The sequence below is a fragment of the Chlorocebus sabaeus genome, chromosome 12, assembly GCF_047675955.1.
Source record: "Chlorocebus sabaeus isolate Y175 chromosome 12, mChlSab1.0.hap1, whole genome shotgun sequence".
NCBI lineage: Eukaryota > Metazoa > Chordata > Mammalia > Primates > Cercopithecidae > Chlorocebus > Chlorocebus sabaeus.
In genome coordinates, this window is record NC_132915.1 from 67,830,801 (window position 1) to 67,848,617 (window position 17,817).

The 17,817-nt window shown below is 38.0% G+C and overlaps 1 protein-coding gene across 1 annotated transcript; it reads right to left on the reverse strand.

Annotated features, from left to right (window-relative positions):
- Positions 1-3,772: 3,772 nt before the first annotated feature.
- On the reverse strand, positions 3,773-15,554 carry HEMGN (hemogen). The gene is made up of 4 exons (XM_007968629.3): positions 15,271-15,554; positions 13,382-13,475; positions 6,909-8,092; positions 3,773-4,449 (listed from the first exon to the last, which is right to left on the reverse strand). The coding sequence occupies exons 1-4, from the start codon at positions 15,347-15,349 to the stop codon at positions 4,355-4,357; spliced, it is 1,452 nt and encodes a 483-aa protein (XP_007966820.3). The 5' UTR covers positions 15,350-15,554; the 3' UTR covers positions 3,773-4,354.
- Between the last annotated feature and the right edge of the window lie 2,263 nt (positions 15,555-17,817).

A 17,817-nucleotide genomic window follows, 5' to 3' on the forward strand; every position in this document is an offset into this window, starting at 1 on the left:
GCAGATTGAGGCAAGAGGATCGCTTGAGCCCAGGAGTTTGAGGCTGCACTCCAGCGTGGGTGACAGAGCGAGACCCCGTATCTAAAAAAAAAGAAAAAAGAAAAAAATTATCTTTGGGTGGTGGGAAAACAGATGTGATTATCCTTTTTATGCCTCAATTTTTCCATAATTTATGCTTTGTCAGAAACAACCGCAAATAAGTCTTGAAATTTCAAGTGTGGTGGATATTATAAAGGAGCCCTACTATGTGCTAGGGGTTAAGGAGTGGGAACTGTTTCTTGTGCTCCACACCTTACCAGAACTGAAGTGAGAATGGAGTTGTAAGAGTCAACATGCCATGTACGTTGTGGGGATTATTGTCGTTTCTGGACAGCTCTGAGACGCTAAGAGCTAATATGAATAATTTTTTAATCCAATGCAATGACCAGTTGTCCTTGCAATGATAGCCTATCTTTTACCCACTTGTAATGCTGTCTCTCACCTATAGCTAGTTTCTATGTACATAATTCTCTTTATGGGAGAAATTTTTTAATCTTTTTTTATCTGTTAACATCTGCAGTATAAAATATTCAAAAGCATATGAATCCACAGATTGAAAAGCCTAACAGCCATGAAAACATGTTTCCATGTCTGTCCATTTGTCATTGATTTCTAGTAGAAAATAACCAGCAGTAGGAGCCAAATAATTAAAGATTGTGGTTTAAAAAATGAAATAAAACTGATCAAATGCATATAGTGTCTTTTGGCAGGTCATTTTTACATGACAACTTGAAAAAGGCTACCATTATTTTTTTTTTAGGAGGAACAGTTCTGTGCAGCTGGAGAAAAACAAGTTTGAAAACCAGTGTGTATGTATATGTGTAAAATTGGGCCGGAATTACTGCACTTGCCACTAGATGGTGATGTTGCTGAAAATGATAGTCCCGCTTAATTTGTGGAAAGAGTAGACTTGAAGAGAGACACTTGCCTGCCTGGAGGGCATGGTAGATGTTGATAATCTCACAAAAAAATATGTAATTATCAAGTGTGACAAGTACTGAAATGCAAAGCTGATTTGAATATACTAGTGAAATAGATTGATACCTCTTTTAAAGGTAAAATGTCTCTTGACTGAAAACAGGAACTTAAATATGCAGCACATTTATTAGTCTATGATTTGAAGTTCTTATTATCTTGTCTGGAATTATATGTGATTATTTGCAGTTTATAAGACTTAACCTCTCCTCCAGAGGTAAGACGTAGAAATCTGCCTTAAAGAAATGACCTAAATAATTATGTGGTCTTCAGCTTGTACTACTTTGAGAAGCACTTCTCAGTAGAGTGATTCTTAACCTCTCATTTGGTTGAAGGACCCCTTTGAGAATCAATTAAAGCTTTGAACCATCTCACACATCATTTTGGATATAATATCATAGGGTTCATGGATTTCTAAGAACCTGAGAGGAAGGCAGCACAAAGTCAAGCTAGGATTCTTGCAAAACTTTAATTCTATCACCTCAAGGTTCTAAGCCAAGAACGCCAGAAGAATTTTAGATGCACACTGATGTTTGAACAAGAATGGTGAGAAAGCAGAAGTTGTGTGTGAATACAGGAGTGATTTAAGAGGGCGAGCAGAAAGGGTCCTGAGAGGTGGAGAGAGAAATTCTGCTTCCTCTAATGTACTGAATTCCTCTTTCCCTCTACTCCTCCATCTCATTTTTGTGCTCCTGTACACTGTACATATGCAAATCTCTTAAGGTCCATCTTAATGCAACACTCTTAGAACTTGAGACTTCAGTTTACTTTTTTTTCCCCCTCTAATTTTGGCCCACTCTGGCAGGTGAAATTGAGACAGAAGCACATTCCAAAGAAGAAACAAAAAGCACTGAGGAAGTCAGATGTGACTTTGGGTCAGTACCTTCCATCTATGAAGTTATTCCCTCATCTTTAAGTGGGGGTGATAATCACCACCTGGCCTATTTCACATGCGTTTGTACAGATCAGGTAAAACAGTTTATGTGAAAGTATAAATCTTGAAGTGTCATTGAGAGGTAAGAAACTATTACATGGTTGTGGCCAGACGCAGTGGCTCACGCCTATAATCCCAGCACTTTGGGAGGCCGAGGAGGGCAGATCACGAGGTCAGGAGATGGAGACCATACTGGCTAACACGGTGAAACCCCGTCTACTAAAAATACAAAAACAAAATAGCCGAGCGTGGTGGCGGGCGCCTGTCGTCCCAGCTAGTTGGGAGGCTGAGGCAGGAGAATGGCGTGAACCCAGGAGGCGGAGCTTGCAGTGAGCTGAGATGGCGCCACTGCACTCCAACCTGGGCGAGAGAGCCAGACTCCATCTCAAAAAAAAAAAAAAAAAAAAAAAACACAAAACACAAAACTACTATGTGGTTGTGCTGCCCTCGGTATGTTGTGTAATAAATATAATGGGGGTATGAATCATTGTACAATGAATACATACTGATGGTAAAACATTTAATGTACACACAAAAGGGAGTAGGCAGATAGAAGGGAAACAATATTGTAACATCCCACTGTACCAGTGGTTCTCAACCCTAGCTCCACTTTAGAATTGTTGGGAGAGCTTTTGAAATAAAAAGCTCTGGATTGGACCCTGAAGCCAACAAAGGACATTAGTGGAAAAACTCATGAAAACGGAATGTCTGTAGTTAATGGTGGTGTAACTACCCTGATTTCTTAGTTTTGACAAATGGCCCATGGTTATGTAAGACGTTAACATTGGTGTAAACTGGGAAAAAGGTATATAGTAACTTTTGTACTATCATGACAACTTTTCTGTAATTCTAAAATTATTCCTCCAAAAACTATTATTTGAAGCATAAAACAATTAAAAAATAAATATACCTATGCCTGTATGTCACCTAGATGGGGGAATCTGAATCCCTGGGGGGTAAGTCTGGACATATATGTATTTTCGAAACCTTCCCAGGCGAGTCTAATGTACCAGGAGGGTTGAGAGAACCAGTGCTCTCTCATGTTCATTATACCATGAATGCCTGAGGGACTGGGACCCTGTCTTGTTCTTTGATGTAGCTAGTACCTAGCACAGTGCCTATATGGAAAGCTTGTGCAAGTGTGTTCTTGCTGAATGAACCTTTATTTGCAAAAATTTCCTTAGTCCTCTGTAATAACAGAAGGAAAACCGAAAACAAAATATACCAGGGTAGATTTTCAGACATCTTCCCATCCAGAAGAGTTTCTATTCCTGCCCCGGTCTCTTGTCGTTTTCAGTTAATCTTTGCCATTATCACCATATTTATCATATATCCTAAAATACTGAAATTGCCATTCCGTTGTTCAAAAATCTTACTTCATTCCCTATTATTTAACAAGTGATATATTTCTTGGTTAGGTATGCAAAATTCTCTGTGCTCTACTAATATGGGCTTTTTAGCATGCAAAGCCTACTACTATTTCATATGGACTCTATATTAACCATAGTTTGCCTGCAGTTCTCTTGAACATGTTTTGAACTCACCCTTCTCTTTGTCACATACAGTAATGCTGCTATCCTCGTCTATGCAAATCGTTTCCATCTTTCAAGGCTTCATGCCTGTGTAATTTTTTTAGGTCACTCCAGCAAAAAGTGAGCATTCTCTGTTTGTATCTACCATTCAAATGGCACCAGCACTTACTATTTTCTTTTGTAATTATTTGTTTTCTGTTTTATTTCCCCGTGAAATCAAATTAACCCCACCGTGGGGTGTTAGATATGTCTTCTAACCTCCACAGTTCTTAACATGATGTCATCCACACAGTTAAGCATGTAATAATGATTTAATGTACATTTTGCACAAATACAATATTTAAAAAGTAAAAATAGAAAATCAAATTTCAAATACAAAAGTAAACTACATTCATCACTCCAAAATATCTTTTAAGGAGAATTGTTAAAACTAACCAAAAGAGCCAACTAAAGCCTGAATAAAAATTTGATGCTACTGTTTCATTAGTAATGAACAGCATTTACAAGAAAACTATACACTCCCCAGAATGTAAGTGTTCAGTCTTAGTCACTTATCTGCTCTTAAGACTTAAATAAATGTTCTTAGGAGGGAAAACCAGTTATCCAGTCCTCCCCGATTCCTTATTTGTCTCTTCCCACCACTATCCTCCACCAGACATATACACACATACACACACACATTCACACACACTCTAGCATGATATTGTCTATGTGGCAGAGCCTTAAAAAATGTTATTTCTTTCAGATATGGTCTACAAGTAGAAAAAATAATATTAATGAGCATTGTCAAAAGTTTTACAATATTTTGAGAAAATCACGCATAAACTGTTAAGCTGTATGTTCCATTGGAACCCAACTTTATGGTTGAGCATTGTTAAAACAAAACATAACTATAGACATCATTTTCTGGATGAATCTCGTTCAGAATTGCTGGTATTTCTGGCTCTTCTTTGGGTTTTTCTTTTGTTTCTGTAAAATCAAATAAAATCAAAAAATAGGTTCAATAAATTGTATTGGGACAATTGACTAACCATTTGGAGGGATAAAAACTGCTTCACAACATACACAACAACAAACCACAGATGGAGTAAATATTTAAATATTTAAATACCATAAAGTTATAGAAATAATAGTGTTTTTCATAATCTTAGGATTCTAAACAGAACACAGAGACCAGAAACTGTAACGGAAAAGACTAGCAGGTTTGAATATCTAAAAATTAAAATTATATATGGCAAAAACCACTATAAACAAAGTTAAACCAAATCAAAGACAACTGGAAAAATATTTGCAACATATACATAGTAAAAACTATTATTTAAAGAGATTTTTTAATCAGAAAAAGATAGAAATCAAAGATGTTGAATGGGACAAGGATTCAAATCCTTGTTAAAAAACTATTATTTAAAGAGATTTTTTAATCAGAAAAAGATTTAAATCAAAGATGTTGAATGGGACAAGGATTTTTAATCTAAAGAATTAAAGGATTTTTAATTCTTTAAAAATTATATTTATAATAATCCTGAAAAGATGTCTAGTAACATTAATTATAAAAGGGGGTGATTAAGACCATTAGGTGGGTTTTATTTTTTAACCTATCGCTTCTTGGCCTTTTGGCTAAGATCAAGTGTATTTTTTAACCTAGGTGACAGGCAAAGATTTTTTAAATGTCATAATGTACAGTGCTGACAAGGGTATGGGGAAAAGGCACCTGTCTTGTGTGAATCACTACCATGTTTCTGGAGGCTAGTCTGACTGTATATTCAAACTTTAAATGTTGGTACCCTTTGGCCCAACAATTCAATTTCTAGGGATTGATTCAAAGGAAATAATCAGACAAACTTAAGCCTCCAGTGCCTCCATTTCCTTATATTTAAAATGGGAGTATTATTTATCCAGTAGAGCTTTTGACATTGAATAAAATAAACCACATAAAATATTTAATATGGTGTCTGGCACATAGAAAAGTACCTGATAAGTGTTAACTAAATAAATGTTATTTCCAATGATGTTCATTGAACATTGTTGTAATAGTAAAACTTGGCAGTAAACTGAGTGTTCATCCTCATAGAGACTGGTTGCATAAATTATTGCACATACATATAGCATAGTACTGTGCAGTTGCTACAAAAGACATCATAAAGATGGCTCCAATACATATTGTAAATGAAACCAAAAACAAGTTACAGAATAGGATGGGTACTGTCTCATTTGTTGAAACAAAACAACCTTAACATTGGGAACTGGAGATAGAAGATGGTATTAAAGGGGACTTTTACTTGATATTCACTTACATATTGCTTTATTACAATGAACACTTATTACTTTTATAATCAGCAAAAATAGATATTGCCATTTATTTGGTCAAACAAAGCCAAAAATAAAATGAGCATTAATTAATTGACCATATCGATCTTGCTGGGTTTAGAATGAAGCAGTTAGGAATCAGGATGCTGTGTTGGTTAGAGCTGCTTCTCCAGCAGGGTACTCTGTCAGTGAACGTACTGCTTCACATGCCTGCTTTTTACTGCAATGTATTTCTTTAAAGTAGTTCTTCAAAACTGGTATTACTTGGAGACCAACTAGCCCCATGTTTTTGTTGCACTCATCTTTTAAGATAAAGAGCAAATAAACTACTGAAGGGGTTTCTTTAGAAATCAGTTTCCTGGGGATAACTATGGTCTGATAGACTCCAGTCCATTTCTTACACTGTCTACAGTATTGTATGAAGAGAACTGAAGTTCTCAGTTATGTCTCTGAGGCAAGTGAATTAAAGAACGGTTGGTTGCATTATTTTCAAATTGCTATACTTAGAAAAAAGTTTTTCAGGAACAAATCTTGAAATAGAAAGGGTTTCTGGTAAACTTGAAATCCTACGGGAATGAGTTCCCTAGTAACAGCTTTGTATTTTACAGCTTTGTAAAATATACAGCTGTATATTTTACAGCTTTGTAAAATATACAGCTGTATATTTTACAGCTTTGTAAAATATACAGCTGTATATTTTACAGCTTTGTATCTCCCTCAGTACTTTGTACTATGAATTTACCTGCCTTCCATTTATCAGGCAAATTAAATTTCCTAGAAAAGTTCATTCATCAAGCTTTCTTGTTAATGTAGACTTAATTGTTTTTTAAAATATTTTGCAATAATTCACCCTATACTGGGTTCATTTCACTGACTATAGCATCTCATAATGGATGAATAGTATAAGTACTACTGTACATGCTTACATTTTAATTTTTTAACTCTTTGAAATATGCCAGGACATACATTGGTTGCATGAACATATTGTTTACTTAAAACTAGTCAATGAAATTAATAGCATCCATTGACATAGCTGAGAATAACCCAGGATTGTCAGAGAAGGTTGTAAATCACTACTCTGGGGGAGATATACCTACCGTGGTGCTATAAACAGCCCTTACCTTGAGGAAAAGTATAAACATCTTTAGCATCTTCCTGGTGTGCTTTAGGATCCTGGCCTTGGGGCCCACCTGTTTCTTGGTATGGTTCTGGAAAGCATTCTTTAGGCACATCCTTATTTTTATATGTCTTAGTAGAGAGGTCTTCAGGCCCCGGGGTTTCTTGGTATATTTCAGGTGAATATTCTTCAAGCTGGGGTGTTTCTTGATATATTTCAGGTGAATATTCTTCAAGCCCAGGTATTTCTTGATACGTTTCAGGTGAATACTTTTCAGACCCGGGTGTTTCTTGGTTTATTTCAGTTGAATAGTCTTCAGAATGAGGTGTTTCTTGGATTGTTTTATGAGAGGGGGCTTTAGGCACAATAATTTCTTTACATGTTTTATGAGGAAGGTGTTTAGGTTCAACTAATTCTTGGTGTGTTTTTGTGGAAAGGTCTTTAGGCTCGGCTATTTCTTGTGTTTTAGGAAAAAAGCCTTCTGTCTCAGCTATTCCTTGATCTGTTTCATTGTATTCCTCTGGTTCTGCTGGGTTTTGGTCTGTGTCAAGAATATAGCCTTTAGGCACATCTGGTTTGGGGTACGCTTGAAGGGAGCATCCTGCCAGATCAGCTGTGTCTTCAGATGTTGGACAAGGAAGGACTTTGGGTACAGCAGCTTCTTGGCACATTTTAGGAGACAAATCTGGTTTAGCCATATCTTGGTACATTTTGAAAGGATGGTCTTGAATTACAGCTATTACTCGGCATGCATTAGGAGAGTTGTCTTCAGTTTCCACCACGTCTTGGCATATTTTGGAAGAATTGTCTTGAAGTACAGATATTTCTTGGTACATTTTAGGAGAGAGGTCTTCAGGTTCAGCCACATGTTGCCATGTTTCAGAAGAATGGTTTTGTACTGCTATTTCTTGGTACTTGGAAGAATTCTCCTGATGTATAATACTTTCTTCACATATTTCAGAAAAGTGTTCCTCAGGCACAACTTTTTGGGGGGAGGCTACTGAAGGAAATACTTTGGTTATGCTCCCTGGTGGCTCAGGTTTTTTCTCTGTAGGTGCCAGTACTTTCTCCACTATTTCCTTTTCTATCTGTGACTGAGGCTCCACCTTCAATTCTGTATTTTGTTGTCTCTTTCTGCCTCTTTGATTTCCTTTTCCTGTTCTCTGCTGCTTGCGTTTTTTCTGTTCTCTGCAGAAAGAACAGAATTCGTGTCAGCAATGGTGCTACAGAATTCAAATAAATGCTTGTAATAACAGTGCCAGGTCCCCTACTGCCTCATTGCACAAGGATCATGAACTCATCACTTAATCTCTCTGGGCCTCAATCTCCTTGTTTGTAAAATGAAGGAGCAGCTCTAGGTGTTCTCAATTCTTAGGAGAGGGAATGTTTCTCCAGGACTTCTTGGCATCGATACTTTGCTTACCAGGAGCCTTCCTGGTGAGGGTAGTGGATGTGCACATGTGTATGCACGCGCGTTTGTGTATGTGTGTGTGTTATAGCATATTCTTAAAGTTTGGTTATGGAAAATAAATAATTCCCATTACAAATTAATAGAGTGGCATTCTGGTTTATACACTAGTCTCTTTGCATTTAGTCTATGAGTGTTACTTCCCTAAGCCTGAGTAAACTCACACAAACCGAGTTTCTAAACCTGCAATCCAGGCACGGCTCCTCATCTGTGCAGGCTGCAGGTGGAGGCTATATATTGCTTGATTATCAAATACATTGTTTTGTGTAAAGAATTCTAAGTTGCTACAGTATCTCTCAAATGAGATATATTGTAAGTGGGTCAAAGGCTGCAAAAACACTTCTTGAAGTTAAGAAGCCTGGTAGATGGGCATGAGTGGCCATATTATACTTAATCCTAATTAACAAATTAAAGATCTAGAAGATGAAAGGATATGCGTGGAAATTGCAGCCAGTGACAAATTGTTAGGCACTGCAAATATAACCAAATACAGATGGCTAATACAGATGGGCTGGGGGCTGGGGAAAGTACTATAAATAAGCATTTCATCATTTTTCTAAATCTACTGAAATTCTGTTTCATGCTACCCGCTCTATGGAGCCTTCTCTAACAGACTACAGGACTAAAATGTTCTCCCAGTTTAGCTCTCCTATAGGACTTACTGTGAGTACCATGCTAAAGACTAGGAATGTAGGCTGCCTCATACTGTAGTTATTTCTTAAGAAACTATTTCTTTTAGTAAACATTTTAGACATTCTTTGGAGATGAAAACCAGTGTTTTTTTATATCTTTATAGTGCCCATTGTTCCTTGCATATTTTTAAAAAAGTATACCCTGTTCCACTTTTTTGTATATGTTTGAAATTTCCATTGTAAATAAGTGTTTTTAAAAGATTACCTCACCAAACACAGTTTGAAGTCAATATCAAAAAAGTAAATATGTTCACTTCTAATGAGGCTATAGAAAAAAGAAAAAAAATGGTACAGATGTAACAGAACAGTCTAAAATAATATTGAAAATTATATTTAAAAGAGGAAATCTAGGTCAGGCGTGGTGGCTCACGTCTGTAATCCCAGCACTTTGGGAGGCCAAGGTGGGTGGATCACGAGGTCAGGAGTTCAAGACCAGCCTGGCCAACATAGTGAAACCCCGTATCTACTAAAAATACAAAAATTAGCCAGGCGTGGTGATGCGCATCTGTAATCCCAGCTACTTGGGAGGCTGAGGAAAGAGAATCGCTTGAAACCAGGAGGTGGAGGTTGCAGTGAGCTGAGACTGTGCCACTGTGCTCCAGCCTGGGTGACAGAGCGAGACTCCATCTCAAAAACAAAAACAAAAAAGGCCGGGCACGGTGGCTCACGCCTGTAATCCCAGCACTTTGGGAGGCCAAGGTGGGCAGATCACGAGGTCACGAGATCAAGACCATCCTGGCTAACATGGTGAAACCCCGTCTCTACTAAAAATACAAAAAATTAGCCAGGCGTGGTGGCGGGCGCCTGTAGTCCCCGCTACTCAGGAGACTGAGGCAGGAGAATGGCGTGAACCTGGGAGGTGGAGCTTGCAGTGAGTCAAAATCGCACCATTGCACTCCAGCCTGGGCGACAGAGCAAGACTCCATCTCAAAAAATTGAAAAAATTAAAAAAAAAAAAGGAAATCTAAAGATGACGGTTATGGCACCTCAGCATTTTGAACTATTACTACAAGTAACCAAAGTGACAAGATAAATTATAAAATTCTTATAAATGTTTTGAAAAAGATTAATAGTATACCCAAATTCCTTAGGAAACACATATTTTTTCCTAGATATTAAATACGAAATAATTCATTATTTAGATATCTATGTGAGGAGATCTGAGTAATATAATAGTCCATGTCTTCCCTGGTAGTTTTTCAAAAGATACAAAAAATATCTATGTGGCCTAAACTTTAGTCTGTACTCTCTCATGATTGTAGGCAAGTCACTTAACCTCTACATGCCTTGGTTTCCTTGTAGGTGAAATAAGGTAAATAATATCTGCCCAATTTCATGTGGTGGTTATAAAAATTGTATATAATGACTTACATGAATTAATTATTTAAATATAAATTAGGACTCTAATATGAATATAAGAAACTCTTATAGTGCTTGTGTATGTCAGGCACTGTTTAAATAATTTAGTTGTTTTGTTATCTCATATAATCTTCACATCAGTCTATGAAGTAGATAGTATTATTTTCACTTTGCAAATGACAAAACTGAAGCACAGAGATGTTAAGTAACTTGCCCAACACTTGTATTTGATAATCAAGCCATATACATTATCCACCTGCAGGCTGCACAGATCAGCTGTGCCTGGATTGCAGGTCTAGAAACCCTGAGTATGAGTTTACTCAGGGGTAGTGAAGTAACACAGACTAAACGCAAAGAGACTAGTGTATAAACCAGAGTGCCAATCTATTAATTTATAATGAGAATTATTTCTTTTCCATGATATTTCCAAGGGTTCTGGCTACAAAGTAGGGGAACCAGGCTACAAATCTAGTCATTGTGGCTTTAACAGCCCGGCTCATAACCATGCGCTCTGCTGCCTCTCTCTGAAACTAATAAAATTGCACTGTATGATATGTTGTAGTGAGAAAAGAGGGTGCAGGCCTCAGCATTATAGAGATGTATCACCAGAGCAAGTCCAGCCAGCTGCCAAGAGGCTCACCAAGGTGTTATCCATTTGAGTGAATACCCTCAGCCCAGCAAGCCCAGAAACCTGACTCTGTTAGCACACTGAGACTACTTCCATTTATCAGGGGCAGAGCTCATCAAGCAGATTTAAGGAGACTTATATATAAACCTAAGGACCAATTTTTAAATGAACAGAAATACAAAGTCACGTAGTAGAAAATACCTGGGCTGGCCAGGCACAGTGACTCACGCCTGTAATCCCAGCACTTTGGGAGGCCAAAGTGGGCGAATCACTGAGGCCAGGAGTTCCAGACCAGCCTGGCCATCATGGTGAAACCCCAGCTCTACTAAAAATACAAAAACTAGCTGGGCGTGGTGGCCGGTGCCTGTAATCCCAGCTACTTAGGAGGCTGAGGCACGAGAATCACTTGAACCTGGGAGGCAGAGGTTGCAGTGAGCCGAGATCTCGCCACTGCACTCCAGCCTGGGCAGCAGAGTGAGACTCTGTCTCAAAACGAATGAATGAATGAACAAAAGAGAGAGAGAAAAGGAAAGGTGAGGGGAGGGGAGAGGAGAGGATGGGTGAGGGGTGGGGATGGGGAGAGGAGGGGGAGGGGATGGGGGCAGGGGAGGAGAGAGGAAGGGAGGGCAGGAGAGGAGAATACCTGGGCTCTGGGCTCGCAAACAAATGCACTGTCTCTGTAGGTAAGTACTTGGGAAGCCAAATAATGATTGGAAGATTGCTTAGTGGGTATGGAATTTGGGAGCTAATTGGATAATCCTCAATAGACCTGCCACAGGACCCTGGTACAAATATTTCTACTGTAAAATGATACACGTGTTCCTAAAAATCCTCACTTTCTGCAAAATCATCCTCTATAAAGTTACAGTGGTTATGGAGGTGGGGCAAATAGGCTTGGGACAAATGATTCAAAGCTTTTGCAACATTTTAACACTAACTAAAACAATAATTGATACCAGGAGAGAGAACTTGCCTGGTCCAGACAAGTAGTTTACTGTGGCTGGAGGCTGCCTCAGGGGATAGTAAATGCAAATATAGTGTAATTGCAGGCTTAAAGCTGCTGAGACCGGAGCTCTGAGCCAGCAGGGTTGCCATTAAGTTGGTCACAGGAGAGAAGTGCAAGCTGCCACTTGGTGGAGAGCTGCGCAAGGCTGGTGTTGTGCCTATCTGGGGAAGGAACCCTGCATGCCAGCTGAAAAGAATCCTGCCTGTACAACAGTCAAGCTGAAGGCTTTTTCTTTCCGACTGAAGGCTTTCTCTTCCCAATGTTCTGGCTTCTTTTAACTAGGAAAAAATCATGAACCAACACAACTCCCACATTATACTGACATCATTCTCCTATTTATCAATCGTATGTGAACTTGGTGTTATAGAAACATCTGTTGTAGCAGAACAGACAGTGCTCCATAGTGGGGTTTGGGGGTTTAGAAAATGCCTTTCCTTAGGAAAAGTGCTTTGCTTAAATTAGTGGTTCTCAACTGGGGGTAATTTTGCCTGTCTCCCCCCAACCCCACCCCAGAAGACATTTGACAATGTTTGGAGACATTTTGTTGTCACAGCTGGGGTAGAAGGTGCTATTGGCATCTAGAGGCCAGAAAATGCTACAAAACATCTGCAGTGCACAGGACAGCCCCTGACACAACAAGAAGTTCTCCTGCCCCCAGTGTCAGCAATGCCAAGGTGGAGACATTTTGGCTTAGATGGATGCCGCACTTTCGGCTCTTTGGGCTCCCCTTCCAAGCAAGCAAGTCCCCAGTTGTCACAATCATATTTGAAATGGATGCAATTAGATGCCGCCTAATTTACAGTCATGTTCTTGTACCCCCTTCCTGCATTTACATACAGGTGAACATACAGGTTATCAAAACCCTTTGTCACTCATTTACAGGGAATGTTTTGGCTCACTCCATGGAGAGTTAATCACACTCATTCAGTAAATATTTAGCTAACAGAAAGCTTGGAGAACAATCTTGGAGGCTTCGTCAATGATGCTTCCAACTCCCAACAGGGTGCTTCTGTGTTTATATTACAATAGGAGCTAAATGCGAGGCTTCTCTACAATATAATTTGGTTGCTCAATGCTTTAATTAAAAGAGACCAGGGAAAAAATTCTGTTCCCACCATGTTACCAGCTGTGTGTGTGACTTTCGGCAAGAGATTTAACTCACTGGAGGCTTAGTCTCTGTTTTTCTGTAAAACAGGGACAACCATGCCTGATTTGCAGGATTGTTGGAAAGATAAAACACAGTGTGTAAAGTGCACAGCACTACTTGATGCATAACATCCTCAATAAATATATCAGTTCCCTTTCTCTTGTGGTGCTACCATACCCAAATAGCCATTGTGACGTTTCCTTTTCTTGCACTTCAGCTTTTCTTTTTCTAAGTTGGTCTCTGTTTCTCAAACTCCAGGTTCCAATGACTTCTGTAATAAAATGAAAGTTATTAGAGAAAGTGATGAACCATGGTGTTTATCAGCAAAAGTCCTGTAGCCAAGTGGCAGAATCTCTATGCTAGGTTTTTCTCCTAGCTTTTTGAGGACAAGGACTGTATCTCATTTATCCTTGTATCTCCAGAGAAAGCCTGGAAGCAGACATTCAGCAAATGTTTTTAAATGAAAAGGTCAGAGACCTACTCATACATAGTATTTGTACGTAAGTGTGCTACCAACCTATCAATTTCTTCAAAATAATTTTATATATTGTACAAATAATGAAAAAAGCAGCCATATTTTGCTGTCTTTAACATGATAATGTGTTTTCCTTTTATTCTTCACTTCTATCCAGTGCTTATATTACACGAAGTTGTAAGAATAGCATAGCACAATTTTATCCTTTTATTAACCTAGCATTATATTAGAACTATTTTCCATGATGTAGTCTTCATAATGATAATTTTAATGACAGTATGATACATAGTCTGGTTGATGTACTCTCATTTACCCAGTCATTCCTCTTGGATTGAGCATTTAGGTTGTTGCTAGTTATCTTTGCCTTGTATATCAATTATAATAAGCATATTCATTGCATATAGCTTTTCTTTTGGATTTTTTCCTTAGAATGGTGTTTCTTCAAGTTCTTTGGAAAATTAAGAGTTTGATCAAAAAAGTTTCTGCTGCCATCTAAGGTTGAGCAAAATTAATGAGTCTTTGATGTAGAGCTTCCTAGAGCCTGTGAAGTGATACAAATCCACACTGGGACCTCTAAAGAATAGAGCATGTCCCTTGAACCATGGTTCCTCTTGTTCTTGGGATAAGGGTTATTTATACTGAAAAATTCTACCTTTATTTTTACGAACCTCCAATTAAAATGGACAGTTCCTTCAATTATGAATGTAGGTAACAAACCACAGTAGTTTTGGCAGTATATGACTTTTTTCAACTTTTATTTTAAGTTTAGGGGTAAATGTGCAGGATATGCAGGTTTGCTACATAGGTATACACGTGCCATGGTGGTTTGCTGCACAGATCATCCCATCACCTAGGTATTAAGCCCAGCATCCATTAGCTATTCTTCCTGATGCTCTCCCTCCCCCTCAGCATATGACTTTGTCCCTATAAAGAAATCACACATTTTTATATCACATTATACTTGTTGCAGATACCTTAAAATATTACCTACAGGCTATGATTTGACTTGATACTATTATTAGATCCATCACTGGATATTGTAATCTATAAATAATCATATATATTACTATATCACAATTTTTTATTTTGATGTTTGTATCTTAATATAATTATTTCCTTTGTAATCTTATATATTTAATTTTATGCCTTTAAAACTTTTCTTCAAAGAAGGAGTCTCTGGGTTCATCAGAATGCCAAAGAGATCCATGTAGCAAAAAAAAAAAATGTAAACAATGTCTTAGGGTATCTCAAGGACTAAGGTTCCACAAAACATTTTGAGAAATGCTGCTCCAGGATCGATCCAAGGACTGAGATTGGTGAGTCAAAAGAATAAGCAGTATTATAGTTCTCACCGCTTATTGCCAGATCTCTTTGCAAAAGTTAGATGAAATTTGTGCTACCATAGTTTTACCACAACCATCTAATGAAATTATTGGATGAAACTATTGGGTAGTTTCATTAGCTTTCATTTAAGTATATTTCCTTTTTTTTTTTTTTTTTTTTTTTTTTGGCCAGATCCATTGAAAAGAGAAAATTGTCATACCCTGAATTCTTTTCAACAGCCACCAGCTCTTAAGGTATTTTTCATTACCTGGAGAATGGTTCTCTTCTTGATGAGGATCAAGTGTCCGATGGTGCTTCAAATGAGATTGGTCCTTTCCCAAATCCATCTTGCTGCAATACCTTCCTGCTATTTTGGTCTGACTTCTACAAGCAGCCTAGATGCTTTTTTAAAATATCAAAAACAACTAACACTTAAAAAAAAAAAACCACACACACAAGTTTGCCTGTCACTTGACTTCCCGCCTAAAAGTTTTATCTGGTTGGACCACAACTGCAGGCTAATTCCACTTTCTTTATCACACTGCACAGGTGTGAGTAGAGGAAATGGCTGGTGCTAGCAACCTCTAGTATAGCTTGCTATTTATACAGGGAAACTCTCTGGCCACAGCCTGGCATGGCACAACCTCCAGTCAGCACTCTTTTGGTTCTATCTGCCAGGAAGTGTCTGGATCCGATGTTCCTTTTTACAAATGGAAGTGGCCTAGTGTAGAAAGAACACAATCTAGGCTCCAACCAGCTCAGTGGCCCAGGGCAAGTCACCTCCCTTTTCTATGACTCTCTTTCTGCATTTGCAAAATGGGTAAATAATTCTTGCCTGCTTCATACAGTTCTTGTTAAAGTGAAAATAATGGATGTGAAAATTTTTAGAAAGTGTGATATATATTAATCTTACATGGTTTTCTGTATGTGGCTTTTTTCACCTTATTCTGTTGCAAAATAATGTACAGTTTTGCTGTATGCTGTTAGACTTAGACAAGAAATAGACATAAATAACCAAATTAGAAATTCACAGCAATTTTGTATGCCTTTTTGCTCACCGAATCATTCACAAGTGACTCAAGATAACTAGTGAAATCCATTGTTACTCATGTAGGGGAAGGTGAAAGATTATTTCTTAATGAAAATATCACCACGTTATATACCAGAAATTAAGTTGAAATCATCAAAGGAACCATCCTGCCTCCAAGCAGTCACACCATTTGTGAAGAAAAGGAGCCACAGACTACTATGGTTCAACTAAGGAAGAAACCCTGAGCACCTTCTGATAAAGGAAGCCAATCTGGGAGATGCAGAGTTAATATATGTGTTCTGGATTCAGATTGAATTGAAGTGAGTTTGAATTCCAGTATTGGCATTCCCTAATTCAGTGACCTGAGGCAAGTTAGATAGCCTTGGAGTCAATTTATCTATCTATAACATGGGGACAATATTGGTATCTACCTCATAAAGTTACTAGGATGATTAAGACCAGTAATCCATATGAGGCATTTTATGTGTGCCTAGCATATCGAACTTGGTCAATAAATGTTAGCTACCAATAAAAATACAATAACCAGATTTTGGTAAAGCAAGTCATAGTTTAAATGCACTAAAGAAAGAGAAAGTCTGAAGAGGATTCTTTATAAAGAAAGACCTTTGTAAAGTGAATAGATGCCCACTACTTCCATGGAGTCTTAAGACATTAGAACTGGAAGAGCCCAAAATCATCTAGTCCCTGCCTATTTTATATACAAAAACTGAGAACCAAGGAGGAGAGTTGCCTATACTCAGTATTTTATTACTTATTGCCAGCAGCATCTCTTACAGGTTAGGAGATGGGCCATCATTTTGTGTGCTTGATCTTTCCTTGGTATAAAAATGTGTGTATCATGTAAACATATTAGAGAAACAAGCTGTCAAACACACTAAAGGGTATCAAGAACGATATAACAAACACCCAAGTATCTGCCACTAAAACTTAACTTGGTTTTTAATTACTAAACCCTAATATTTAGCTTTACCTCTCTCAGTTCCCCAGTCTTTCTCTTAAGTAAATCTCTGTACCTAAAAATTCAGGTAACTTCAGGGAGCCCCTACTCAAAGTAATCCTGCACGGAACAGCAGACATTCTTTGTAATTTATCTCTTGAAAATTTGGATTTTCAGATATGGGGTTTAAAGAACTCAAACTAATTTTAAAAATTACGAAATAGTGTTTTTTGAAATATTGATTCCTTTATTTGATATGTTTTAATTCTTATTAGTTAGGTTGTTTCTTACATTAGGTTAGTTTAATAAAATAACATTATAGAATCCCTCTGGGACACCTCCAGTGGATGCAGAGGTACTTCTTGAATAAAATTATCCTTACTAAGAGCTTGTAACACCCAGTTCAACAATTCAGCAAATTTTACTTAATGCCCCCTCTTGTGCTACATACTGAGTAAGGCTGTGAGGCTATAGAGATGGATGGTGCAGTCCCTGAGCCCTGTGCCCTGTAGGCTCATAGAGGAGAAAGTGTGTACATCTGTATTGCAAGGAAATAATACTCTTTATGTCCTGTTGCAACCTACCTAAGTCAATTCCACCCCTGTACTGTGTTCCCTGTATCTAGAAGCAGAGTGTGGAGGGTCTGTAAGAGGGTGGGGTTTCAAGTTAACAGTAAATTGAAGGTAATATTGGGTGGAGGAGGCCAGTGGAGAGATACTTTGGAGCAAACTAGATTGGAAGTCAGGCAAGGTGTCTCTGGCATGATAAACAGGCCAGAGCGGGAATTTGAGACAGAAATAGCCTACAGTAAGTTTACAAACCATAGT